Consider the following 26837-nt stretch of genomic DNA (forward strand, 5'->3'; position numbering starts at 1 on the left):
CGTAAGTACCTTGTGAGAGGGTCAGGGGTCTACACAGCAGGTAATAAGCACATTGCCACACCGGCCAGTGGTCACGCCAAAGTGAAAGAGTAAAGCCGGAGAGGGCTGGGGGTGGCAGAGGCTGTAACTTTACATGAGCAGCCAGGAATGGCCGCGGGACAAGCACCACCAAGGTGGGCCGCTGGGAGGGCTGCAAGCCCAGGGCAGAGCCCTGGGGCAGGAGGGACGGCCAACCAGGGAGGGCCCTGCACAGCCGCCAGGACCCCAACTTGCGCCCTAAGTGTGGGGCCCCAAGGGGCTTCCAGGTACCAGGGCTATCGTGTCACTGTGTTAAGAACCTAAAGGTCAAGACGTGGGTGTGAGGAGGGTGGCAGTGTGAATGCACTTCATACAGAAAAGCCAATTAGCTTCTGAAAATGGACATGAACCTTCCCCAGCAGCACGCAGCTCCCAGCTGGCCTGGGACCCGCCCCAGCCCACCCGTGCTGAAGACACTGCATTTCAACGACCCTACATCAGAACAGGCGGTGCTCCGAGAGGGCATTGCAGCCAGACCTCCGCTGCCATGTCCCTGGAGAGGACAGATGACCCCCGCGAGGTCATCTGTCATCCCCATGCCAGTCACGGACCAGGCCGGCGCCCAGGACGCACTCAGTAAGTGCTCGCCGCTGTAGCCGTTCCACCTGTGACCACGACCTTCTGGGCCAGACCTCGGCGTCTGTCTCCCGCCGTGAGGTCACCCTCAGAACTTATCTCGCTCTGTTCCTGAACCCACACGAGCGGCATGGACCTGTGTACTCACTGTGGTGCGGACGTGTACCCAGACGACCTGACTTTACTGTGGAAAACCAGTGGTTGGTCCTTTACGACGCTCCGTGCAGCTGTGTGAAAGGAGTTTAAAGAAGATATTTCACATCGCCATTTCGTCATGGACATGACAGGTTCACACAAATGCAATGTGTTTACAACCTACCGATTTACGAGGTTTCATACCTGATGCCAAACCAACCAATACCAGCAAAGAAGGTTAAATCTTGGCCATAAAAGCGTAAGAAAACAACAAAAAATGTTTTCCGCTTTGCGTAAATGCTGCAGAATTGCAGTATGTTCAAAGCTGTGGGTTTCACACACTCGTGGACGGAGACCTCAGCTCATTCCCACAGAGCTGGCGAAGGGGCGGCACCTGGGAAAGAATGCCCAGAACGCACAGACTCGGCCTCCGTGATATTCTGTCTGTGGGACACTAAAATTAGCCAGCAGGGAGCGAGTCACGTTACAAGTCAGTGACAAAGACAACTTCTCTACTAAAAAGAACAGTAATTATTTGCAACCAATTCAAATTCCTCTTTGATGCTTTCATCACGTGACGGAATAGTAAGTAAGATAAGCCACTGAGACGTAATTATATCAGTGCATTTTAATGGTGATGAAACGTCTTACCCTCTTTTTAATACGTTACAAGTTCTACACAGCACTGCTGATGGATGAAAATTCTGAACGTCATGCGAATTTACCACAAATATTTATAAATATCAAAAATGCTTTCAGACAAAATTCTTCCAGAATTATTTTACATACATTTAATCCTTCGTATTTAACTTGAATATTCTGTACATTAAATAATGACTTTACAAAAATGGATAACTGCATAATTTTGAGTAATTCTAAAAACAGTTCTTTAAAAACAAAATAAATAAATTTAGTTGTTTCTGGCACTACTTCAAACCTGACACCCTGAATCGTATTCCCACCAAAAACCCAGTGAACCTAACGAGCAGTACATTAAAGTATTATTTACGTGATGCACACGGCTGGGCCAGCCTGGGGGAGGCGCCTCAGCGGAGCTGGGCCCCCAAAGGCCCTCAAAGCGGGAGAATTAGAGATAAAGCTGCTCCCAGAGGCACCTCAGTGTCAGATGAAGGAGAAACACCTTCTCCGATAAAAGCTTTGTGGACGAAAAGGGGGCCACACACCCAACCTGACGAGCTCAGGGGAGCCGCATGGCAGGCCCTATGAACTCAGAGACTGAAAGTAACCACACAGGGTGGTCTGAGCATGAAAAGTCCTAACTAAAAGTGGCTCACAGCCGGTGGTCACATCCTTGGCCTGTAGCTTCCCTGACAAAGGTCAGTCTTTACCTTAAGTGAGCCTGTCTGTTGTCTCTGTGCATCTAAGATAAGCTGCCCTTGGAATGTCAGTAATCCCTTTTCCAGACGCCCAGGGCACAATGGGCCACACCAGAGCAGGAAACTACAGCACCCCTTGTTGGTATTCTTGTCTCCCCCCTCCCCAGCCCATTACCATCTCTTTGTGCTTTAAAATGCTATTAACTATCCTGTACCCATCTATGTGAAAGAAGTACCTGTGTCTCCAATTTACTTCTCCAATCCCAGAGATTTCCCTGCTTTGCTTTCTCCCACCCCCTTACTCTGATTTCATGTAACCCTCCTCCTTCGATTCTATGTATAAAACAAGCTGCAAACTGCCATTTTGTGGAGCATTTTCTCAATTCATTGGGATTTTGCTTCCCGGCAATAGTCATCAGTTTGATGCAAATAAACTCTTATAAGCTTTCTCTTAGGCTGGATGTTTTTAGTGGACATTACTTGGTGTAGTCGGCAGGATTCCAAAGACACCCACCCAGGACCACCCTGCAGACCCGGATTCGGTGCTGGGTACCAGCAGGGGCCCACTGTGCCCCACTGGCTCCCTGCTTCGCAGCGGGTGAACTTGGGTGAGTTGTTCTTGGAATTCTGGACCTCCCTGTTTTAAGGTAGGAGGCCCTGACTTTATCTGAGCTGGTTTTTTGTTCTGTTTTTAAATCCTTGAGATGGCATTAAAGGGTAAGGATTGAGATAACCCAGGCTAAGGACCAGAGTTAAGATAACTCAGGGACAGGGGAGAAAAAACATGGGTGGCTGGTTTTAATTTTGGCTCTTAATTGGAATTGCTTACTGCAAATCTGAACAAAACTTTTTACTGGATAAACGAGTCTGAACTCATTCAACTCCAAAGAAAAGGGGCATTTACTCCCTCCAGCTCGAAATTCGGGTATTCTTAGGTGACTAAGAACTTTGTGGAGGTGTTTGAGGGGACTCTTCAAAACGTGCAGTGGCTCCGTAGGGATTTCCAACACAACTGTACTTAAATATTTGACTCGTCCAGGGACGTGCACATAAAGGTTGGTTACCTAGCGCTCCGAGTCCTCACGGTTGTACCAGACAGCCGGGGAGAGAAACTGAGGCACGTAAGAGGGTTGAAGCGACTCGGGAGATGACAGCCCCTTGGACCTCAACCCATAAGCAGCACACTTCAACCCACTACATAATATCACTGGAAATTTGTTCAGACTCTGCAGCTCTCAAAAGAAAACTAAAAATTAACATGGGAAATCACGCCTTAAAGGCTGACAAGCTCCCAGACCCCAACTCCACTAATTCTCTTGCAGATGTGCATTTCCTAGAGAGTCTTTACTTGCAAGTACTTACAGACATGGGAAGACTTAACTAGAAGTGATATCAACTTATCACGGCCAAAATGGAGCTCTTTTGACATCTAAATTTTTGTGTGCACAATTAGAAAAAGCCGGCTTTAAAAAATCAAACTAAATAGGAGGCTTACCTCAATTGGCAGTTAGAAAGAAGCCTCTGAAACGGTAGAGAGAGAACTTCTTCTCTCCAGGAAGTTAGTAAGAACATTTTAGAGCCTGTCTCTGAACTACAGAAGGTTTCCGAATCTGCTCACTACCAACACCCCACTTTGCCCTCTTCTCCACTGTGCGCTTTACTTCGTTGTCTGGACTTCTCTTTTTTCTTCCTTCTCTCTCTCTCTCCTACACCTCTATGCAGCTCCCTACTGACCTAGGGGACACGCAATAGAAAACCAGACCAGGATAGACGAGGCAACTTCCCCAGAAATCCTGGCAGCTCCCTTTAGAGAAAAGCTGGTCTCAGGCAGAGGGGAACCAGCAATTGTGTACAAACAGAACCAAGGAATCTACTAAAGATTCCCCCAACCCTCTCCAGGACCCTGATGAGTTCACAGAGGAATTTGGATTAACTGTTAGAACGAAAATATGATCCTGGCTTTCCTGATTTATTCCAATTAATGCACCTACTGGTTTCTGAGAGCAAAGCAACAGAATTATTAAAGGTTTCCTAGGGAAACTCCTGTAGAGGAGTCTGCTTGTATTGTAAAATGTCAGGTCACCTTAAGGATTGTAGAAAACTGAAACTGGATTTAGAAAAAGAAAGGAAACAGAAGCAAGCATAGGGCTGCTCCAAGGACTCTGAGGGCATTTCCCCTTCTTACTAACACTGGGGCTACTTTATCTGTCAACACCACCGGGCTAAGCTGCCCTCTCCCTTGGAGTAAAGCTTCTGTACAAATGGTAGGGACATCTAATCAATTGTTTTGTTTAAATCAGAACATTTAAATCAGAAAGGTTAAGAGGCAACATATATTTTTACTACTCAAATCTGCTCCAAGTCACCTGATAGTGTGAGACTTTCTAAACAATGATGCTCACATATCCTCCCAGAAGGGGGAAATGTATTTAGGACTAAATGAATCAGAGTGGGAAAAATAACGATTTTAAAAGAAAGTACATGAGAGGAAACTAGTCTTGAGATTGACTGACTATTTGTTACAGGATGTTCCAATACAACTTTAGACTTTTTCCAGTACAGATACTGACAAGATTAAGTCATCCATTCCTATTAAAATAACTACTGATAATACTTTGCCTCTACCTAATTATTTGCCAATATCCTTTAAGTCCTGATACACCAGCTGGAATTAGCTTGTTGTACAAGATTACCTTTAAAGGGGGGCTTATAACTCCATGTGTGAGCACCTGTAATTCTCCTATCCTTCCAGTAAAGAAACCCAATGGGAAAGGATGGAGATTTGCACCAGATCTCAGAGCTATAAAGATATCCTGTGGTTCCAAATCAAAATACCTTATTATCAGCTATTCCTGTGAAAAAGAAAAGACAAGACAGGAAATGCTGCTTTGCTTTTCCACCTGGGATCAGTTTACTGGACAGTAATGCCCCCCACGGGGACACAGAATCCCACCTATTTATCTCAGATACTAAAAGCTGATTTGAATAATGTTGAACTTCCAGAAATTCTACTCTAATCCAACATGTGGATGATTTACTCTCATGCTCTAGGATATATTAGATTCCTAAGAGGACACAACCTACCTATTACAATAGCTAGTCATAAAGGACATAGGGACTCAAAGGACAAACTTGGATTCTGTTTACACCCAGTAAACCACCTTGGTTATCTCATACCTAAAGACAGGCTAATTAATCTAGACTTAAAGAAATAATGTCCTTTCCTCTTCAAAGAACAAAAGCAGAAACTAGAGGATTCCTGCGTCTGACCAGATAACTGCCACAATTAGGTTCCAAATTTTTCATTAAGGCTCAGTCTCTATATCTTATTAAAATCAGGTCAATCTGATCCATCTCAATGGAACCCTGAAGGGGAACAAGCTGAAGAAGCTCTAGACAACTAAACTCAGTAAAGGGCTCCCTCCCTACAGGACAGCGTCTCTGCTACAGTCATGTTCTGCAAACAGAAGAGATAGTTATAGGTACGCCTTTGTCTATGTTACTCATTCTGTCAAATCCTTACTGAACTCAACACTTCTGTCAGCCGACCTGCTTCTTATAAAGCACTCTTGCTTTCTGTGCCTGATACTACTTGAAGTCAGTGTAACAGTCTGGCCCAGCAACTTCATTACCCTCTTTACAGGAAGAAGACGTCCACAACTGGGTTTTGTTTACTGACCCCCTTCTTGTTCCTAGAAATGGTTCACAGGAAACCCTTATGATAATGCGGACTCTTATCCGAAAGATAAACAGGGACACTACCAAGCTAGATATGCAATAACTTCCAGGGTGAACATAAATTTAAGTTTCTTATTTACCTGAATAAGATCTGCCCAACAAAGTGAACTAACTGTTAGATCTAACTGATGATCTAAGTGATCAGTAAGTGAACTAACTGATATAACAGGAGCTTGTCAATGAGCCAAAGATCAAACAGCCGATATGTACACTGACAGTTACCATACGTCTGGTGTAGCTCACAACTTGGAAATGTTATGGAAGCAGCAAGGCTTCTTAACTTCCTCAGGGCCGCTCATAAGAAAACAGGTTGCAGAATTTAAATTAGATGTCATACAGTAATCGAAACAACTGGCAATTATCAAAATTCCAGGACATTCTAAGGCTGCTACCATGGAAGCAAAAGAAAATAATTTAGCTGGTACTGCAGCTAGCTCAGCAGCAGTAAACGGCCAAATTATCCAGACTTAACAATGTTTCTTCTCCCTATTAAATCAGTAAGACTCTCTTTTACAGTTCCAATGGACAGTTGCAGAAGAAGAAAATATGGCAACAAAAGGGGGAAACTTTGACCCAAACAGATACAGCTTGGACCCAATCAGAAACCAGTCTTACCTATAGAGGCTCAATTATCTATACTTCAACACGTACATGAGCTAATGCATTGGGAGTTTGAAAGATGATTTCATGAAGTAAAGAATATTATTGGAAACCTCCTACTGTAGTTCATAAAGTATGTAACAGATGTTCTATCTGTCCAAAATACAACCCTGAAAAATCACTCCATGGGTCCCAAGGATATTTCTAATTTCTTTTAGGTCCATTTGAGGTGTGATAATTGGGTTTTATCCAAATGCCACCATCTCAAGGATACAAATATGTTAGTCGTGATTTGTATGTTGTCTCACTGGGTTGAGAGCAACAGCCTTAACGGTAGGTAAGTTATTTATAATAATAATAATAATAATAATCCTCAATTGGGGAATTCCCTGTGAGTTACATAGTAACCGAGGGATTCATTTCACGGAGCCAATGATACAATCTATTTGTAATATTTGGCTTATATTACAGCATTTTCATGTGCTTATCACCCCAGTCCTCTGGATTGGTAGAGTGGACAAATGGTAAATTAAAACTCAACTAGGTAAACTTTCAGAAGCTTTACTCTCCCTTGGCTGAAAGCTCTCCTTACAGCGCTCCTCAACCTGAGATACACTCCTTGTGGTAACCACAGCCTTCCACCTCATTCGTCATTGTTCACCCTATGCAGAGGGGCATAGGAACCAAACTTACTAATAGGAGACATCCTACTTATTGTCAAGGACTTACCAATTATCTTAAAGAAATTAATAACTTAGTCACTGGTTCACTTCAGTGTGCTCCTGGGAGACGAAGACTCCAAAGACCACGACTCACAACCAGGAGATTTGTCCATTGGACAAGACATCAGGTAAAGACTCCAACCTTGTCAGAAGGGACATATCAGTGGGTACCAAAGACTCCTCAAGGACGAGAAGCCGCCGACATCAGGGATAGACCGCTATCCCAGGACATCGAGAAGGCCTGTATATGTACATAATTGATATTGTGATATTGAACTTAAAAGAACCATTTGTTTGATTGTCTTTATCTGTCTGCTAATAATATTAGTAATAATGACAATATTAGAAATAATGACAATCATACCTTTTAGGCTTTCCTCAAACCCTGTACTTACATAGCCCAACTGTTAATAATTGCTGAAGGTATATAAGATAACTTCTATATTATCAATAATACTTTTATGACTTTAAAATTTAAAAGGAATGTCATTATAGAAGGAAGAAAAGGGATGTGTGTGATTTTTGAGGAAACTTAAAAGAAAGTAGTTTGTCCTAGCAAGTTGATTATTTCTGAACGAGGAAAGCAACACAAACTGAAAAGGACGAGTGAAGTTGTAGATGGTTAGTGGGAAAGAAATATTGAGAAAGGAACTTTATGTATAAATGCTAGAACCCAATTATGTTTACCTCCTAACTCAACACAGACTACTAACTATATTAATTTAGATAGAAGCTGAAATGGATGTAGGTATGTGTATGTGTAGATATACAATGACCCTCTAGAATGGCTGCAGAGACACAGGAAATTTACTGCTGACACTCTCACTGTCCTCCTGGCCTCTGGAAATTTTTAGACGGTAACTGTAATTTACACCATTGTATGCCTTGGCCCCCATTAAACCTTAAAGGTACAGTTCTCAATTGCACAACTAGCAGGACTCAGATTAATAAGTGCTTCCAATGGGAACTAGACGGGCCAAATTCAAACACCACCACCACCAGTCAATGGGAACCCATCTCAAAGTCAGATTGTGAAAACTGAACAGGTGTATGAGGTGGGACAATTAAGTTTGCGAACTCATCCTAGAAGAAGCGCTACATACCTCATTGCTGAATATCTCTATGGTCACCTTTGAAGCACTCCCCTTGGGAAGCTATGCACCAATGCCAGTGCCTAGTCCACCCTTCAGACCAATTTGGAAACTCTTTTTCTGGAATGGCCATCAGAGCTGTCATCAAATTACCCTTGATGTCCTGAATGTCATCAAAATGTCTTCCTTTCAATATTTCCTTTATCTTCAGATAAAAAAAGAAGTCATTGGGACCAGATCAGGTGAGTAGGGAGGGTGTTCCAATACAGTCATTTGTTTACTGACTAAAAACTCCCTCACAAACATGCTGTGTGAGCTGGTGCATTGTCGTGATGCAAGAGCCATGAATTGTTGGTGAAAAGTTCAGGTTGTCTAATTTTTTCAAGCAGCCTTTTCAGCACTTCCAAATAGTCAACTTGGTTACCTGCTTGTCCAGTTGGTACAAATTCATAATAAATAATCTCTGTGATATCAAAAAAGTTTAGCAACATTACCGCAACAAGTTCACGAACTTAATTGTCTAACCGTGTATGGTGTGCCCTCAAACTATAAGTAAATATTATATTGGATGCAAAATACAGAAAAGTGAGACAGACAGCCAAACTTGGATCATGATAGCTTACAGGTTAGAAATGATTCAGTGTGTGTTTTACTTAGTAAGGACCTGTAAGACCTGACTGCCTCCCATTTACCTGCCTTTCCTTTTGGGAAAAAAAAAAAATTTGGCTTTGACTGTCATCCAGGTTTATGGTCTTGCCCCATCCCCAATGGCCCACCATTTCAGCAAGACAAAGGGCGACACTAAGACTTCCTAGGAATGAGGCTTCCTAGCCCCATGGGACCATATTATCCAACCAAAAGGATGGTCATCAATGCATCCTTCAGATTGACTTACGACAAAAGTGGGAAGTGTGACCCGAAAAGGGGATCACACACTCAACCTGACGAGCTCAGGGAAGGCCAGCATGGCCGGCCCTACAAACTCAGAGATGGAAATTAACCACACAGGGTGGTCTGAGCGTGAAAATTCCCATCTACAAGCGGGTCATGGCCCGTAGTCACATCCTTGGCCTGTAGCTTCCTTGACAAAGGTCAGCCTTTACCTTACGTGAGCCTGTCTGTTGTCTTTTTTGCATCCAAGATAACAAACCCTTAGAATGTCAGAGTAATCCCTTTTTCTGGATGCCCCAGGGCACAACCCCCCACACCAAAGCAGGAAACAACAGAATCCCTCATTGTTGTTCTTGTACCGATTACCATCTCTATGTGCTGTCCAATGCTAACTATTATCTATCCTGTACCCACCAATGTGAAAGAAGTACCTGTCTCTCCAATTTACTTTTATCCCAGACGTTTCCCCCGCTTCGCTTTCTCCCACCCCATTAATCTACCACCAGTTGACTTCATGTAACCCTCCTCCTTTGATTCTACGTATAAAATAAGCTGCAAACCACCATTTTGCAGAGCATTTTCTCAATCCGTTGAGATTTTGCTTCCAGCAAATGTCGTCAGTTTGGCTCAAATAAACTCTAATAAGCGTTCTCTTAGGCTGGATTTTTTTTGTCAACACCATCTAAATACTGGAGGAGACCATATCATACACCTAGTAAAGACTTCCAATCCTTCATTAACAGGACACAGAAACTGAAAATTCTGTGAGGAGCTGCTCTTAAAAAGTGGAACCTGTCTTGTATGTCCTATGCACTATGCTGAGCTCAGCATTCAGACTGACCCTACCACAGAAAAAAAGAAAATGCCACATAACATAGATTCTTTAATCTCCTGCAAAGGAGCAGGGCAATGACAGCAAGGCAGCAAAGACTGAAGTGAGGAGCAGACTGGGCTCCCCTCCCCACCCCAGTCCCCATCCCGGCTCCCTCCCCTCCTGCCCCCTCCTGTCAGCCCACCTCTCCAGAGCTTCCTCTTCCCGGAACCCATTAGGTCTCCCTGTTATGACCTCTGCCAAGTCCTGGGAGGGAGGCCCACAGAGCTGCCATCACTGTGACGACAAATCTCTGTGCACAGGCAATCTGCACACTGCCCCCCCAATAGGGTCAGCTCTGGAGTGAGGAGAGTCGCTCCATTCTGCTTCACATCCTACCCTCAGCTCTAGAACAATACCCAGCTCCCAGAAAAAGCACTGTGAGATTTGCTTAGTAAACATGTATGATGTGCATGATACATTTCACATGTGCTGTGCCATGACATGCGCATGTGAAATATGATGTCATGATGTTTTGGTGGATGTGGCATGCTGTGACATGGCCTAGCATGACGTAGTGATGTCACGTATGTGACATGTGACATGACGCGGTGTTACAATGTCATATATGTGAGGACATGTGACATAGCGTGATGTGATGTGATGTGACATGACATGGTGTGACGTGATGAGAGAGGCTGAGGGGTAGGGAAAGGAAAGGGAGACAGACTGAGTGCCCTCCCCGTTCTTTAACTAGGTCGACAGGATCAGCGAGACTGCGACTCAGGGTTGGTCGCTGAGGAGAATAAAAGAAGTCGTGATCAAGGAATCTTTGAAATAATGGAATAGAAGAGAAACTAATTTTAAAGTATTTCTTTGTTGAAAGCAACATGTGAATTTGTTTAGATGCTGCTTAGAAGAAAACAATAAGAAAACATTTTGGAGAAGACTAATTTCTTGTGGACTAGTTAATACAAGATACCAAAGAACTACTGTTGGTTTTGACACAATGGCATTGTGGTTAGGAAGAAAATGTCCATCTGTTTAGAAGTGCATCAAGATATGTGGGGTAAAGTAACATTACGTTTGTGACTTGCTTTAAATTCTTCACCAGAGAAAGAAGAAACGCTGTTCTCATGATAGTTACTGCATGTCCACCACGTGCTACCGCTGTGCTGGCCACTGGAGAAACAGCCACCAGTGTTTTTAAATGTTACTGAATTCCTAGGCGTAATGCAGGGTTGCAGCTCCCGACAGGTGAATGCAGAATATGGTTAGGCCAAAAAGGAACAACGGAGCCATGGATAGGGGGTTTGTACCACTATATTCTCGCTGGCAGCTGGTCCAGACACAAGAAGCAACATCCGCCAGCACCCCAACAAGGGGTCTTCCTGCACCCCAGTCCTGCTTGCAGCCGGGTGAGACACAGAAGGAGGAGCCACACGATCTGCAATCCGCAATCTGCGCTCTCTGCACTGGCCAGCGCAGCCACGGCGGTTATATACAAAACAATAGTGGCTGATGGCCAACTGGTGACAGCTGATGGCCATCTGATGACAGTTGATGGCCACCTAATAACCGAGCCAGCACCTCACCTTTCCACGTGAGGCCGAGAGCCTGGAAACTGCTCTCCTGGCCCTTTCCCAACACTAGGAATGTCACCCAATTCAGGAAAAGAACCAGGCAGCACATCCCACACCACAGAAACCCGTGAGAGGCCGAGCAACCGAGGGGCAATGGGAGCGGGCGGTGCCGACGCTGCCAGTGACGGCGTGGACTCGGCACACGTCGCTCCCCACGCGGTAACCAGCGCACACCTCGCTCCCCACGCGGTAACCAGCGCACACGTCGCTCCCCACGCGGTAACCAGCGCACACCTCGCTCCCCACGCGGTAACCAGCGCACACCTCGCTCCCCACGCGGTAACCAGCGCACACCTCGCTCCCCACGCGGTAACCAGCGCACACGTCGCTCCCCACGCGGTAACCAGCGCACACCTCGCTCCCCACGCGGTAACCAGCGCACACCTCGCTCCCCACGCGGTAACCAGCGCACACGTCGCTCCCCACGCGGTAACCAGCGCACACCTCGCTCCCCACGCGGTAACCAGCGCACACCTCGCTCCCCACGCGGTAACCAGCGCACACCAGCGCACACCTCGCTCCCCACGCGGTAACCAGCGCACAGACAGCTGCCCTGTCTCTGCATTTCAGGGCATGTCATACTGACCAGGCTGTCTGTGACGCGCCGGCTGGGCACTGCTTTCAACAACTCCGAAATGCAGTGGAGAGGTGGGTAACACACGGGAGCTAAAAGACAAACAGGAAATTGGACTGCAGGAGCAAACTCACAGGACGGGTGGTTCCAACAAAGCACACGTTTTAAGGCCAGTTCATGCTGATATGCAGGTGAGGACAACCATCGAACTCCTCCTTATCCTCCCAAGGAATAAGTCTGTCTTTTTATGAGAGTGCTGCTTTTTAATCTACATTCCATCCTGAGAGAAAATGGTGTCTCACACTGAAATCAACAGTGAGCCGCTGAGTTTTAAACAAGACGGATGCAACGGCATGGGTAGTAATTCCTATCAAGCGAGGCTGGTAGAGTTGAGAGTTTACTAAACTTCACTTTTATTTCTCAAGACCAAAAGGAATCTAAATCTACCAGCTGACCAATGGGCACGTGACCCAGGGGGAGGCTCACCTGGGCAGCACTGAGAGCCGCGTCCCCAGGGTGGGGCGCTGCTGACACCTCAGCAGAGCAGTGGGGTCAACCTTCAGCCCGGCGATCCCGTTCCCAAACATGGAGGTGAGCAAGCAAAAGGCCTGCAGGACGGGAGAGATGGGCTGACCACGCCGCTGGACAGTGACAACCCTTCCCAAAGCACACTCACACACGCCCTTTGACCCACACCTACGGGGGGGGGGGGGGAGGTCACAGTGACAGCCACACTGGGCTGGCAGGAGGGGCCACACAGCACTGCGGTTCCCGAGGACAGAAGAGCCCCTACCCCATGTCCCTCCCCACGTCCCCACGCCTCCCTCTCCCCCCAAGTACAGATGTTCACGACTAACCTTCCCGTCACTGGTTTTGCTCCTCAGGGCACACGATCCAGCAACCTGAATGCTGAGGTTCCTGAAATCTTAACATGCGACAAAGGGAACAAACAGCCATGTTTAGGGGCAAGAAAGGGCCTAATCCTTATTTCTTCACCAGGCTCCCGACCCCCCCTGCTGCTCATCTATCACTGGTGCCACTCAGCACAGAGACATGTGACTGCACAGACCCGATCTAAGTGACATTTCGGTTGAATCTTACAGGACAAGCAGAAACGGCCCACTGAGGCAGGAGGAGAGACAAGCAGGGCTCAGACAGACGCTGAGGCCAGCAAACATCTGGAGAGTTCAAAGGAAAGTCATGCTAAAAATTCCGACTCCATCGCTAAAGCAACAGGCCTCTCTCTGGACAGCTTGACGGAGAAGTAGGAACCGCACTTAAAAGTGATGCTAGCGGCTGAGCCCGGGGGGCAGGGGGAGGAAGATGGGGGCAGGAGCAGAAGACGAGGGTCCCTTCCCGGGGAAGAGGAGCACTGAAGCCACTGGCAGTGGGGCTGACTGAGAGGGAGGGAAGGCCTGTGACACTCTGACGACAGGGCCAGGGTTGGAAAGGAGAGCACGTCGGCCAGCTCAGTTCACACGGGGTATGTCCGATATGCTGTGAGCTTGTCCAGGCACAGTGCCCAGTCTTCAGGGGACACTGACAGCTGACTGAGGGGCCCCTGTCAGGAGCCTCGGGACAGACTGTGACACATGGAGGGGCAGGGGTGTCCAGGGAGCCCAGACACACCGGAAGATGGGCCAGGACGACAGTGGGATGGGCACCAGCCCCAGCGGCCGGGTGAGCTGGGACGACCACCGAGAGCTCGGAGCAGAACCAGATGCTGGCCCCGGGACTCAGCCACATCTGAGTGGCATCTGGGTCACAGAGGTGACCCGGGACCCTGAGCACGGCAGGCTGTCACCAGTGACGAACGGATCTGGTCCTCAGATTCAAATGACAGGCTTTCTACCTGAAAACTGTCAGTCCGCCATGGCAGTTAAAGAAAAACGTTGAAGTTACATGAAATGTATACAAAGGTTAGTTGAACTTCGACCTTACTTTTGTAATGTAAGACAGCCTCCAATTCAAAGTTTGCCAAGTTCAATATGAGTAAACCAGCTGAGCTTCCGACCCACAGGCAGCTGGTGTTCTCAGAAGAAAGACTGTTTCAAAAGAAAGGGGAAAACACTGTTATGATCATTTGTGATCGTCACTGCCACAGGATGTCACTGAGCGTCACACTGGCTCTCGAGTGAGTGGAGCTCAGCGTCACAGACCCGTGGATAACGCACAAGGGCTCTCAGGTGGCTGCTCCCTGTCACCCAGAATCGCCCACTAGTCACAACCAGGCTGGCCCCTGTTGTTTGTGCTTTCTCAGCAGCACTCTCTAGTGAAGACAAAAAGCCACCACCTGGCCCCAACCAACACTGATCCATGATGTTTTCTTTTTTCTGAGGTCACAAAAGTGGTTGGTGCCACGTCCCCCACAAACACAGCACAGGTGGGTGTCCCGGTGAGCAGGGCTCGGGGCCACCACAACCGTGGCACCGAAAGGTGCTGCCAGGCAGCGTCTGCCAAGGGCAGTGCCCCAAACCGCAGCGCTCACAGGAAGACACACACAGGCCCATGGTCACTGCTCCTTTTTGTTTGCCAATTTGCAAACGAGGTAAGTCTCCCAACTGAGTAATAAGCGTCACTCGGGTTATGCCAGACGGGGACTCAGGACGGCTGTGCCAATGCGCCCACATCCCCTGGGCCGCAGGACAGCCATCCGCACGGCAGCCCTGTCCCTGGGCCTGCAGCAGCCCCCCCCCCCCAGCTGCACGGCACAGGCCGGCCAGGCGCGGTGCCCTGGGCAGGAATCAGCTGCCGCAGGGCCTGTGTGCATCCTTCCTGTGCCCTCACTGCTGTAGAAGACGCGGGGACCCATGCCTCACGCCCCCCACCAGCTCCAGGACCAGCCACGTGACTACCCCACCCCGGAGTCCGCCGGGGGGACCAGGTGGAGACTCGGCCACACCAGCCATCACGCAGGACTCCTCAGTGTCCCCTCCCCAACACTTGCCAGTCTTTCATCATTTCTAGAACCTTCCACACTCTGTGTGGGACAGAGGTGAAGACACTCATAATACATCCTTTTAATCACAGTTAAACCGTGGGTCCCTTACATTCCTAAATACCTGTAACATTTCTATCCAACACAGATAAGTAGAATGCACGTGGGGTCACTGGCACATGTATAATACACAGCAGCGAGGGCGAAGGTTTGCAACGACCTACGGTCATGTTTCCCCTTCGCCCCGTTCCAGACGTCAGGATCGTCCTCCACTTTGGGGAGCAAAATGAAAATAATCTCATCTTTTATTAGATTTTAAAAGAACTGAGTTTACCAACGTCAAGACTTAAAATATGAACTCCTCAGAACACCCACAGTTGTTATCACTCAAACAGACTAAACAAATGGGCTTCATTTTCATCCTTCTAGAACAATGAGCCTAATGTAAGGTGTCCTCACGTGGTGTCGGCCAAGTGCATCACACTCACAGTCCACACTCAGAAGCGAGGCCGAGTGAGAGCTCGCAGTGTGCCAGGCCCAGGACAGGCAGGGTCACCTCAACGTCGTCCCCTTTTGCCAGTTCATGTGCAGACGGAAGCCGACTCTCTTCTAGGAACAGAATTATTGATCGCCTGAGATGTGAAATCAGAAGTGATCGATGAAGTGAAAGGCAGCCAGGTGACACCCTGGGAGGCTGTAGGAAACACGTGCTACAGGAAACTCAGATCGTGAGTCAAGGACATGTAAGTCACACGTTATAAAGAACACGCCAGAAATCAAAGCAGACGCGTTGCGAGGCTGGCAGGCAGGGAGCCACAAAGGGGGCAGAGGCAACGATCAGGTCAGCTTAATTCAGCATTTCTCAGGCGGGTTTGGGGGCTACCTCATAATAAGTGGGGGTTCATCCAAGAACAACAGAAGACACGACTTAGAGCACTGGGGAAATGGATATATTGGATGAACGTAATTTCTGACCTACGTTAAAAAGAACTGGCTTAAAGCCATCTGTGAAAACAGAGAAAGAAACACAAAGTAAACCAAAAGGACGACGACGATAAACTTGAAGGACAGCAGAGCGGACACATTTGCTGAGACAGGAGAATAATAGGCTGCATACGCGTAAGAGAGCGTCATTAGCTGGATTAAAGGTAAACAGCCGGTTTCCCGGCAGTGCCACCTCCGCTTCTGACACTTGTGACACGTGGCACGTCCCAGAGCACATGCTGAGTGAGCATGCACAGCAGGGACAGGTGACAAGCAGTAGAACGGGGAGGGATGGTCAAGGTGGGTGCGTGAGGCGCAGCGAGTGCAGGGTCTGCTGGGTGGGGACGACCCTTGGAAGGTGTTGGCCCTGGACCCGCCCCACGATGACACCCAGCAGCCGTCCCACCCTCACCTCTCACAAGTCCTGCCTGGGGCCAGCAGAGGTCGAGGGTCCCCACCTTGGGCTTCACAGGACGCACATGTTTCCTCCCTCCTGTCGTCCCCACGTGGCACCCGGACAGGCTGCTCAGGGAGCGCTGTGGGCTGAGCAGGTGGGAGGTCAGCGTGGGCTCACCTGGCAGGCTGCCGGGGTTGGAGTCGAGCCTCCTGGTGGAGAAACTCTCTCTCTTTTTCCTGAGGTCAACACGTGTCACACACCGATAATGATGTCTGTCAACCAAACTGAAGATCCAGAGCTGGAAAGCAAACGTACAGACGTTCTCTCTCCCTAAACAGCCCAGACGACAAGGCGGTAAAAGGCAAATGAGGAAAACGAGCTGGGAGCCGACAGGAGTAGGAGACCAGTCCTGCGCGGCCTTCACAGATCCCCTGGACCTTCTCTGGTCCCCCCCCATTCCCTCACACCCCAAAACCTCAGAGCACTCCCTCTGCTGGCATCAGGCTCAGAGCACCAACTTCGGGTGCAGACGACCATGTTTTACGGTCCCTACAGAACACTCCATGGGGAGGGAAATGGGGGGGCTGTGCTCTGATCTCCACCCAGGGATACACCTCACATGTCACTGGGTGATGACACTAGCCATCAGCATTGTCAAAAGAAAAAAAATTGTCTTTGTTTACCAAAACGTATCTGTGAAAAGCTGATTTATAATAAGAAATATATACTTGGTTCCTGGCACAGAGCTCCTAAAACCCTTGGGATGTCCTGTGACAAGGCTACAAAGGTGTCTTCTGTTATTCTAACGAGGTGCTTTTGGAAAGCCTTTCGGTCCCCTATGATGAGGAGCACAGTCTACCTTGCAATTAGGGGGTTTGAACTTTCCTCCCACCGGACCTCCTGGGAGGGGAGAGGGTTTGGGAAGGGAGCTAACAGGGAATGACGCTTAGTGAAGGAGCCTCCATGAAACCCCAGGGCATGGAGTCCGAGAGCTCCCAGGGTGGCAGACACAGCCACATGCCGGGAGGGTGACACCCACCTCCAGGGACAGAGGTGCCCGCTCTCAGGACCCCCGACCTCACCCTGTGCGCGTCTGCACCTGGCCGTAGGGCCCACCCTTCAGCACGCCCTTTATGATGTGATACACTGCTAACATAAGTGTCTCCCTGAGTCCTGGGAGCTGCTCTAGCAAAGTCATCGAGCCCAAGGAGGCGCCGTGGGGACCTCCGATCTGCAGTCACGTAGGGCAGAAGCTGTGAGCAACCTGGGCACCCACGACGTGCGACTGGCATCTGGAGTGGGGGCGGTCTCATGGGCCTGAGCCCCAACCTGCGGGATCTGACGCTCTCTCCAGGATTGAGTTAAACAGTGGGACACACAGCTGGCATCACAGAGAATTACTTCCTGTGGGAACGCCCCTGACATTTGGTGCCCAGAGTGTCAGAAGTGAAGTGAAGAGACAAACAGGAGGGAGGAACTTGGTTGTTCTGATGCAATGTCTTTCCTGATTATATCAACAGCAGCTTTTATAAAAGAACAGCATCCATACTTTGTGAGTAAGCCTAAACTGCTCACCTACAAATCTAAGTTTTGAACAAGATCAAATATCAAAATTTTCAAAGCGGAACAGGGCTGTGTGAGTGGCTGCCAGCCGGAGCTTTCAGGCGGGGAGGAACGGTCAGACGTGGGGCCAGGGAGGCGGGTCTCAGCAGCCGGGGCCGCTGGTCGTCACGTCACAGAGAACGCAGAGCAGCATTAAGAGAGACTCGTGCAGAGGTTCACTTAGTCAGACAACGTGGGAATCAAGTGCCCGCACCTGGCCCTCCGCACAGCCGGTGACCAGCTGCTTACTTCCTTCAACAACGAGAAGACTGAGCAGAGGGGACGCTGTTGGATGGAACAGACCAAAGTTAGCTGTAAGAGCACCTGGTAGAGTAACTCTGAATTATCAGTTTTCCTTATAATATTTCTTTCAGTCAAGTTTAAACAATTCCAGAATAATTTGTTCCCAGGAAGTAGAAACTCAGCGAGTGCCACTGTGGAGAACGCCGTGACTGGGGTGACGGGGTGTCACCGCACATGAAAGCCCAGGGATGGCTGACGCACCACACCCCGTGTCCCCTGCACCCCGTGTCCCCTGCACCCCGTGTCCCCTGCACCCCGTGTTCCCTGCACCCCGTGTCCCCTGCACCCCGTGTCCCCTGCACCCCGTGTCCCCTGCACTCCATGTTCCCTGCACCCCGTGTCCCCTGCACCCCGTGTCCCCTGCACCCCGTGTCCCCTGCACTCCATGTCCCCTGCACCCCGTGTCCCCTGCACCCCGTGTCCCCTGCACTCCATGTTCCCTGCACCCCGTGTCCCCTGCATGCATTCAAACCACCGACCACATCACTGATTTCTGAGCTTTAGAACCAGAGTGACAAGAGCACCACATCCGTAACACTGAACTTCAACAGGATGATTCTTAAGCCAGAAATCACGAAATTGTGAAATCAGTGATGAAAAGAGCAACGAAACAGATGTCATTTCATTTAAAACTTCTTCTGAAGCTAAATGTCGAGAACTTAGGAGAATTAAAGTAAATGGGTATTAAAAACAATGCATGTCCTAAAAACTATTCACATAATGACATCAAAATTAAGTTTGTAATTGTTTTGTTGACAGTCAGATAACAATTCCACATAATTAATTTCAGGAAAAGAATTCGCACATAATTCCAAGAAATGCGCTTTATCCCTGAGACTGGCGTGTGGAAACATCACATTCTACACGTGGGTACACAAGTGTCAGGAGGATGCTGACTCGGGGGAAGTGACGTCCCTACCCGGTCACAGGGTCTCAATTCCATGTTACTCGTCCCGAGGAGGAAACCACCTTGTACTAACTTTCTATTCCTCTTCCCTGCGTCAGCTACGATGTGCACACAAGAGGTGCCCACGGGACGTTGCAAACCAGTCACGTGAAGAGCAGGGGGCCTGCATGGGCAGTCACAGGTGACAGACGCTGGGGAATGTGACCTCAGTGCCCGCCCCTCAGTGTCACAGGCTCCGTGGGTCATGCATCTGCACCGCTCTGCTCAGCCTCTCGAGCCCACGTATGACCAGGCCTCGGTGTCATTCGCTCCACAGAGACCAAAGAGGAAAGTACACAATTACCCTGGAACGCCCTGGACAAGGGCGTCAGGTCTGCCTGTCCCGACACAGCCCAGCCCATGGGGCACTGGCCCCCAGCAGGTGCTGCAGTTCCCGGCTTCGTCCCTGAGGACAGCACTGTCCGTGGAGCCCACCACAGCTCCCCGAGTCTCCCACATAGAAAGGCTCAGGCACCAAGCATATGCTTACGTGTTAAGTTAAAACTTCAGGAAAAGTGTTAAGTCAATCCTTTCGGTGTGTAGGTGGGAATGCAAGAGCTGTCCCTGAGTGATGCTCGGAGCCCCTTAAATGTCACGGCTCCATCTAGGGACTAGCACACACACCAGGACAATACGTTGACTCGTAGCCTCCTGGCAGAAAACACGGAAGAGCTCCAAGTTACCTGCTAACACTGGGGAGTTGTAGATCAGTGATCCCACACGGTGGTCCCAAACCTTTGGACAGACACACGTCGTTAGAAGAGGTAAAAATTTTGCCATTATTGCTAAAGCTTGAACTAATACTTCTACCCAATTACCAACGAATCTATGAAAATGGTGCTTGGAAAGATAAAAGGGATCAAATATATGGTGATAGAAGGAGAGCTGACTCTGGGTGGGGAACACACAATATGATTTATAGATGATGTATTACAGAATTGTACACCTGAAACCTATGTAATTTTACTAACATTGTCACCCCAATAAACTTAAAAAACAAAAACTACCTTTAAAAAAAAGAAACTAAGTGTATATAGTAAAACTGTACAAACACAACAAAAGATGTCACAATCATACAGAAAAAAAACTAACAACAACCTGTGGGTTTGTTGACCCCAGACGAGAAGGCTGCAGACATGCCCGCACCTAACCCATATTTCCAAGACAGGTGTGACGCGCCCTCCGTAAGGCACGTAGCGAATGGCGTCACGCGCTCCGTTTCCCGTGTGAGAGGCACACTTCAATGCTTTCCAATCATAAAGTCCTTTCATGGTCCCAGCGGCCATGAGCCGATGGGCACCACTGTCCACGTATGTCCGCTGTTTCCAGATAAGAAGGCGAGGCACAGCCCGGCTCAAGCAGCAGCAGCTGTGAGCGGCGAGCAACACTTCCAATCGGGTCTCACAGGGCAGAAATTTCAAGATGACAACGGCGTGTGCTCAGCCCCTCCCGGGTCCCCCTGCAGACGTGCAGTAATGACCCTCAACCTTCCTTTCACTTACAACATCCAACGTCCTCACTTTGCCGGTAGGACACTAATCACAACATTAGTGAATTGGAGTTGGATGGAAACTGAGGTTGCATTTCAACTCATTTTCTTCTTAAGCCCAATTTAGTTCTGACTGAATCCTCTGATACTGGAAAATGCCCACCCTCTCACCTTAAAGCTTCTGTCCTCAGACACTGAGATGACGACATGAGCCCGCCAAGTACAGAACTCAGCTGCAGTCACGGGGCCCTGGTGCCCCTCCAGCTCCACGAGTGTAGACTGGCTCTGGGGAGTTTGTGAAGGAAGATCAGTAACTGAGTGTTCTGGGAACTACTGTTACTAGGAAGTTCTACGCATCTCACAGAAAACAGCCTGTCCAAATAAACTCTGCTTCACATAATCCCCTTCCCAACTTGAGACTGTGAGTACATAAACCAGGAAGTTAAAACCCAGACGGCTGGGCGAAGGGGAGCGTAAGCATCTGGGGGCCTCAGGAGCAGTAAAAGGGACATGACATCAACACATGACACCGACCTCTCCACATGGGAGCCAAAAAGGGTTCAAGGACAGAAATGTGCCCTCAGCGCCCCAATCTGCCTGGCACATGCTAGGCCCGCCGCCAATTAACCATCAGTAAGATTTCGTGCCAAACATCCTTCTTAACCTAAAATTGTTGATGTGGAGATGGCAAGAAAACGCTTTGCAGGCCCACAGCTGTTAGCTGCAATCAGGAAAGCAGGCCTCGGCCAATCTGTCCCCTCAGCACGGCTCCCATAGACCCCAGACCCAAGGAAACACAAATCCCACGCCTGCTGCCTGACTGGGCAGACTCCTTTTCCAAGCGTGAGTCAAGTGCGAGCTTTAAAACTCACAGAACCTGGAAGTAGCGACACATTTACTTAAGCTAGTCCCAAATAAGAAATAAGCGAGAAAAGTCTAATTCTTGATGGGAAGCAATTTTGCTAAAAGAGATAAACAAAAGGACCACACTACGAGGGTCTCATGGTGATCACTGGAGTAGGAGAACATCAGGGAAATAAATGTCTTACTGCACATGTCTGTTTAAATTCTTCCCTGATGTCCAGGTTTCAAGTAAAGGTTTCACGATTCACATAAAATGGCAGTACCTGATTCCAATTGCAAGATAAAGGAGTGTAGTCATTAATTTCCCCTAACACCTTTACAAAAAGTCGCCCCATGCAAAGTACTGCTGAGAAGAGACGTGGGTGGGAGCTGAGCAGCCGCGAGGCCCCTCAGCTGTGCGCCCCTGAGCTTCTGCCACACGGGGCCGCCTTACCTCAGTGTCCACCACGAGTATCTTGTTTCCAGCGCACACGGCGATGACACGGTCATCCGGGCTGAACCTTAAATACAGCACCTTTCCCAGCAGGGTGCCCAAGACAGTCCCTCGAGGAATTAACCCTGGGGGGAGTTCCGGCCATTAGTGTGGGTTTATCAGAGGCACTCAGCAAGTCAGCATAAGCGTCGTGACATCAGGGGGACGCTGACAATGGAGTCCCCATTCCAGAATGACATGCAGAATGACAATGAGCTTTGATGACACTGTGGCCCTTTCAGAGTATTAAAAACACAGAATCTGAAGGTTGTCCAGGACATACGTGGAGCACAGGACCTGCAGCAGTGCGAGGACTCGGGTCGCCGAGCACAGCCGGCCATCTTGGGGGGCCACACGTGCACACACCGGGGGAGTTGTGCCGGTTGGCCTGGGGTGCCAATGCTTCCTCCTCCCTGCGCCCACCGTGACCTGTTTCAACCCATGTCAGGCAGGCAGAAGGGCCAGCGGGCCCATCCAAGCACCAGCCTCCCAGGCCTCCCTACCTCCATGACGATGTCCCCAGGCTGTCCTGCAGGTCCCAGGGTGATGACGTAAGCTGGGTGATGACGCAACCCACCCACCACCTGGAGCAGACCCCGTGCCCACTGCGGTCTGACCCCATCCCCCTGAAGCTGCTTGTTGTACAGCAAGACCACATCCACTGTGGGAGCAAAACCTACCGAGAGGAAAACGATTATCACCCGGAAGTGCTGTTCTGGCGGGGCTACCTGAGCAAGCACCTTTGTCCCACCCACAGTGAACAAGCCGCTGTGCCACCGCAGGCATGTAGCCAGGAACCCAACAAGCAGAAACACGGGCCTTCGCGGAACTGTCCAGGGGCAGCCACGTGAGGCCGAGGCTGAGAGGGAGCTCAGCAAGAAAACAGGTGACAGTTATCGGCACAGAAGCACTTCTAACAGCCAAAAGCAGATACAGCCAGCAAGGGAGTGAATTTGGATGAAGGAGACAAGCCCACACTGCGATGTGAAGAGGTGGGAGAGAGCAGGAACCAGCATAGCAGCCTGGGTACGAGGACCACTAGGCCTGCAGGGCTGGACTGACCGATGACCCAGTAATCTGAGTCCCTGGCCACACACCCTTTTCTCAGTCTGACTGCAAACACACCAGCCCTGGGCCACAACAGTGCTGCAACTCAGCGTCCCCCAAGCACCCCTAAAGCAAACCAGGCAGTGCAGCATCCTGGCCGCAGGGCCACAGCGGGTGGCCGGTGGGTATGAGAAGGCTACCCCACCAGCCCCGTGCAGATGGAAAAGAAGCGTGTTCTGACCCATTGCCAAGCACACACAAACCATGCGGACACCACGTGAGCACCAGGGCCAGGCCTCAGGGCTCAGTGTCTGGCTGTGGTCCTGGGAGCAGATCACCACACAGCCCCACGCAAGGTGCCGCAGAGCAACTGAAAAGTAAGTCTGGGGGGACAGCCCTTCCGACAGGAGGGCTGCCGACTTGTAAATACCTCTGTGGGGATCACCGTGTATGTGCAGGCGTGTGCATGTACTACATGCATGTGTGCAGTGTGTATGCACTTGCCATGTGTGCATGCATTGTGTACATGTGTATGCTTGTGTATGTGTGCATGTGTGTACTATATGCACGTGTGTGGTGTGTGTACCACATATGTGTGGATGCACCATAAATGATTGTGTGTGAACGTACTGTACGTGTGTGTTACACACATACAAGTGTATGCCGTATGTGCTGTTCGTGCATTTCCATGTGTGCACATGTGTACATGTGTGTTGTGTGCACATGTGTACTGCATGTGCGCGGTGTATGGAGTGTGTATGTCATGGACATGTGTGTCGTGTAGGTGTGTGTGCATGTGTGTTTGCATGTTTTGTATGCACACGTTTATGTGTGTTGTGTGCTGTGTACGTACACGTGTCTGCATGTCGTGTGCATGCTACGTGTGTGCACATGTGTCATATGGACTACATGTGTATGTGTGTATGTGAGCATCATGTCCTTGTGTGCACACATTGCTGATACCAGAGTGATCATACCACAGATTAAAGAAAATGGGACGTATCTATTATACAGGTTGCTGCCTAAAATTAATTGACGCTTGACTTTTACAGCAATCCCGTGAATTCTCAATTTAACTCCTTACTGTGCTCCCCACCTAAATTGTCAATGTCACCTCATAAAACTCTCCTGACACCATGCTCCCACCTCATGGGTTCATTCTCGGCTCCTCACACAGGTCAAGCTCTCGACATGCAGCCCGAACCCGTGTGGGCCCTTGGCCTGGATGCCGTTCCCAGCACTGCTGCGCCCACGCCGGCCGACCAGCTCAAGTGCCGCCCTCAGTGACCGCCTCACAGGGCCGCGCCCTCCCCCTCCCCCGGGGGCTTTCCCCACTGTGCCTCCCACAGCACATCAGCAGCTGCCCCTCTGTCCACTTGTTTCTCATCTGTGTCCCTCCGCTGTAAACCCACCACGGTCTCCGTAAGGAAAGGATATTTCACCTTGTCTACGTGTCTTCAGAGTTCCCCCAAAATCAGATTTCAAAATAAGAAAAGTGGTAACATTAGAACCACCGAGCCCTTGGTTCCAGCTGCACACAGCCAAGGTCAGTAGGCCCACGTGGCCCCGTGTGCGTCCCACACGCAGAGACCCTCTCAGCATCCGGCTTCCAGGTTTAAGGGGTCAAACAGCATCCCACCCCCTCATGGTACCAAGTATACGTAAGGATAAGTGGCTCCTTTTGTATAGTTTGTAAAATATGTTTTACATTTCCATTTACCTTCAAGAACTTTCTCTCTGCACTCATCCAGGCTCCACATTATAACACGATCCGGTGACGCAGAACAGATCAGACGTGGAGTCGCCGTGTTTCCGAATGCCACAGCAGAAATGGGCTGATGGTGTCCTCTTAGGGCCAGAAGCTAAAAAATTAACAAAATACAAAAAGAAACCAGAGTGGAGATGACCTTTAGAAAATAATGTAACAACATAACCTCAAACCCAAGGAACTACATGGACTGAATTTTTCAGATATGCTTACTTCATGTGTTAATTTCTAATTCCTGTACTAATGTTCCTGTCTCAGAACTGCTAATGTACCCTCTCCAGCGAACACTGCACTCTTCTCAGTGTTACAAACCAGACACACTTGTCGGACGACGCAGGTCACTCTCCTAGCTCCTCAACAGGTAACTTTTAAACACACGCCTGCTGCAGCCCACTACACGCCAGCACAGGTGACAGCTGTGCTGCGCCCTGATGGATGAGGAAAGTGACAAGGGTTGGTCAGCAGGACAACTGCACTCAGGCAGCCGAGGACGCAAGCATGGTTAAGAAGGCATAAGTTAGAATGGAGACACAACAGGTAGGTGGGAGGGAGCTGGGGCACATCCACCTTACAAAGAAGTTCGGAGAACACGGTCCATAGCCTCACGGCTGAGGACTCTGTATGATGATTCTTTAAAACACCATGGATGGACTTTATGAAATTCTGCTTAAAAAAAAGCATACAGGCCGGCCCGGTGGCTCAGGCAGTTAGAGCTCCATGCTCCTAACTCCGAAGGCTGCCGGTTCGATTCCCACATGGGCCAGTGGGCTCTCAACCACAAGGTTGCCAGTTCAATTCCTTGAGTCCCGCAAGGGATGGTGGGCTCCGCCCCCTGCAACTAAGATTGAACAAGGCACCTTGAGCCGAGCTGCCTCCCTGATGGCTCAGTTGGTTGGAGCATGGGCTCTCAACCACAAGGTTGCCAGTTCGATTCCACGAGTTCCGCAAGGGATGGTGGGCTGCGCCCCCTGCAACTAGCAACGGCAACTGGACCTGGAGCTCAGGTGCGCCCTCCACAACTAAGATTGAAAGGACAACAACTTGAAGCTGAACGGCACCCTCCACAACTAAGATTGAAAGGACAACAACTTGACTTGGAAAAAAGTCCTGGAAGTACACACTGTTCCCCAATAAAAGTCCTGTTCCCCTTCCCCAATTTAAAAAAAAAAAAAAAAAAAAAAAAAAAAAGCATACAGCCTGCTAACGTGGAGAGAAGGGGCATGCTGCTAAACGCCCTAGGCTCAGAGTAGGAACCCAAAGGACCAGACCCAAGGAGTGAAGGCAGCGTGGACACAGAAGGGCCTCCCCAGCACTGACACCACCTCCAAGCTGTCCTCATCCCTGACTGGGTTCGGGTGATCTGAGGTTGCCAGTGCCCTCAGCCAGCCAGCTGTCAGAAGCAAACACAGATTTTCTCTGGAAGAAGCAAAGATCATCCAGACTTTCAAATTAGCTCGGCATTTTTTTCATATATAATATAATGTTCAGCAACCAATCAAAAATAATCAGTTAGTCAAAGAAACAAGACCATCTAGTCAAAAACCAACAGGAATAAGAAACCATGAGAAACACCCACAGGCCATCCACATGTTAGAAACCAAACCAGAACTGATCCAGATGTTAGAATTCCTAAACAATGACATGAAAACAGTCATTATAACTTTATTCCACATGTTCTAACGCAAAACAAGGCACTAAATATATTTTTAAAGGCCCTAAATTTAACTTCAAGAGATGAAAACTAGAGCAACAGGTGAAGAATACAATGAGTGAGATTCACAGCAGATTAGATCGTGTAGAAAAGGAAACAGATGATCTGAATAGGCCTCCG

General features: G+C 49.1%; 1 protein-coding gene across 2 annotated transcripts in view; it reads right to left on the minus strand.

Annotated features, from left to right (window-relative positions):
- WDR27 (WD repeat domain 27) overlaps nt 1–26837 on the minus strand; it is a 155130-nt gene that overhangs the window by 121489 nt on the left and 6804 nt on the right. For both annotated transcript variants that reach the window (XM_033100414.1, XM_033100416.1), the window contains exons 4-15: nt 24959–25100; nt 22153–22277; nt 21027–21140; nt 20050–20101; nt 18332–18402; nt 16531–16813; nt 15623–15743; nt 14138–14241; nt 13054–13121; nt 12683–12804; nt 12209–12288; nt 803–881 (exon numbers count right to left, since the gene is read on the minus strand). In XM_033100414.1, the coding sequence (XP_032956305.1) occupies nt 803–881; nt 12209–12288; nt 12683–12804; nt 13054–13121; nt 14138–14241; nt 15623–15743; nt 16531–16813; nt 18332–18402; nt 20050–20101; nt 21027–21140; nt 22153–22277; nt 24959–25100 (1361 nt within the window). The remainder of the gene's footprint in view (nt 1–802; nt 882–12208; nt 12289–12682; nt 12805–13053; nt 13122–14137; nt 14242–15622; nt 15744–16530; nt 16814–18331; nt 18403–20049; nt 20102–21026; nt 21141–22152; nt 22278–24958; nt 25101–26837) is intronic.

Source organism: Rhinolophus ferrumequinum (assembly GCF_004115265.2).
Source record: "Rhinolophus ferrumequinum isolate MPI-CBG mRhiFer1 chromosome 3 unlocalized genomic scaffold, mRhiFer1_v1.p scaffold_36_arrow_ctg1_4, whole genome shotgun sequence".
In the NCBI taxonomy this organism is placed as follows: domain Eukaryota; kingdom Metazoa; phylum Chordata; class Mammalia; order Chiroptera; family Rhinolophidae; genus Rhinolophus; species Rhinolophus ferrumequinum.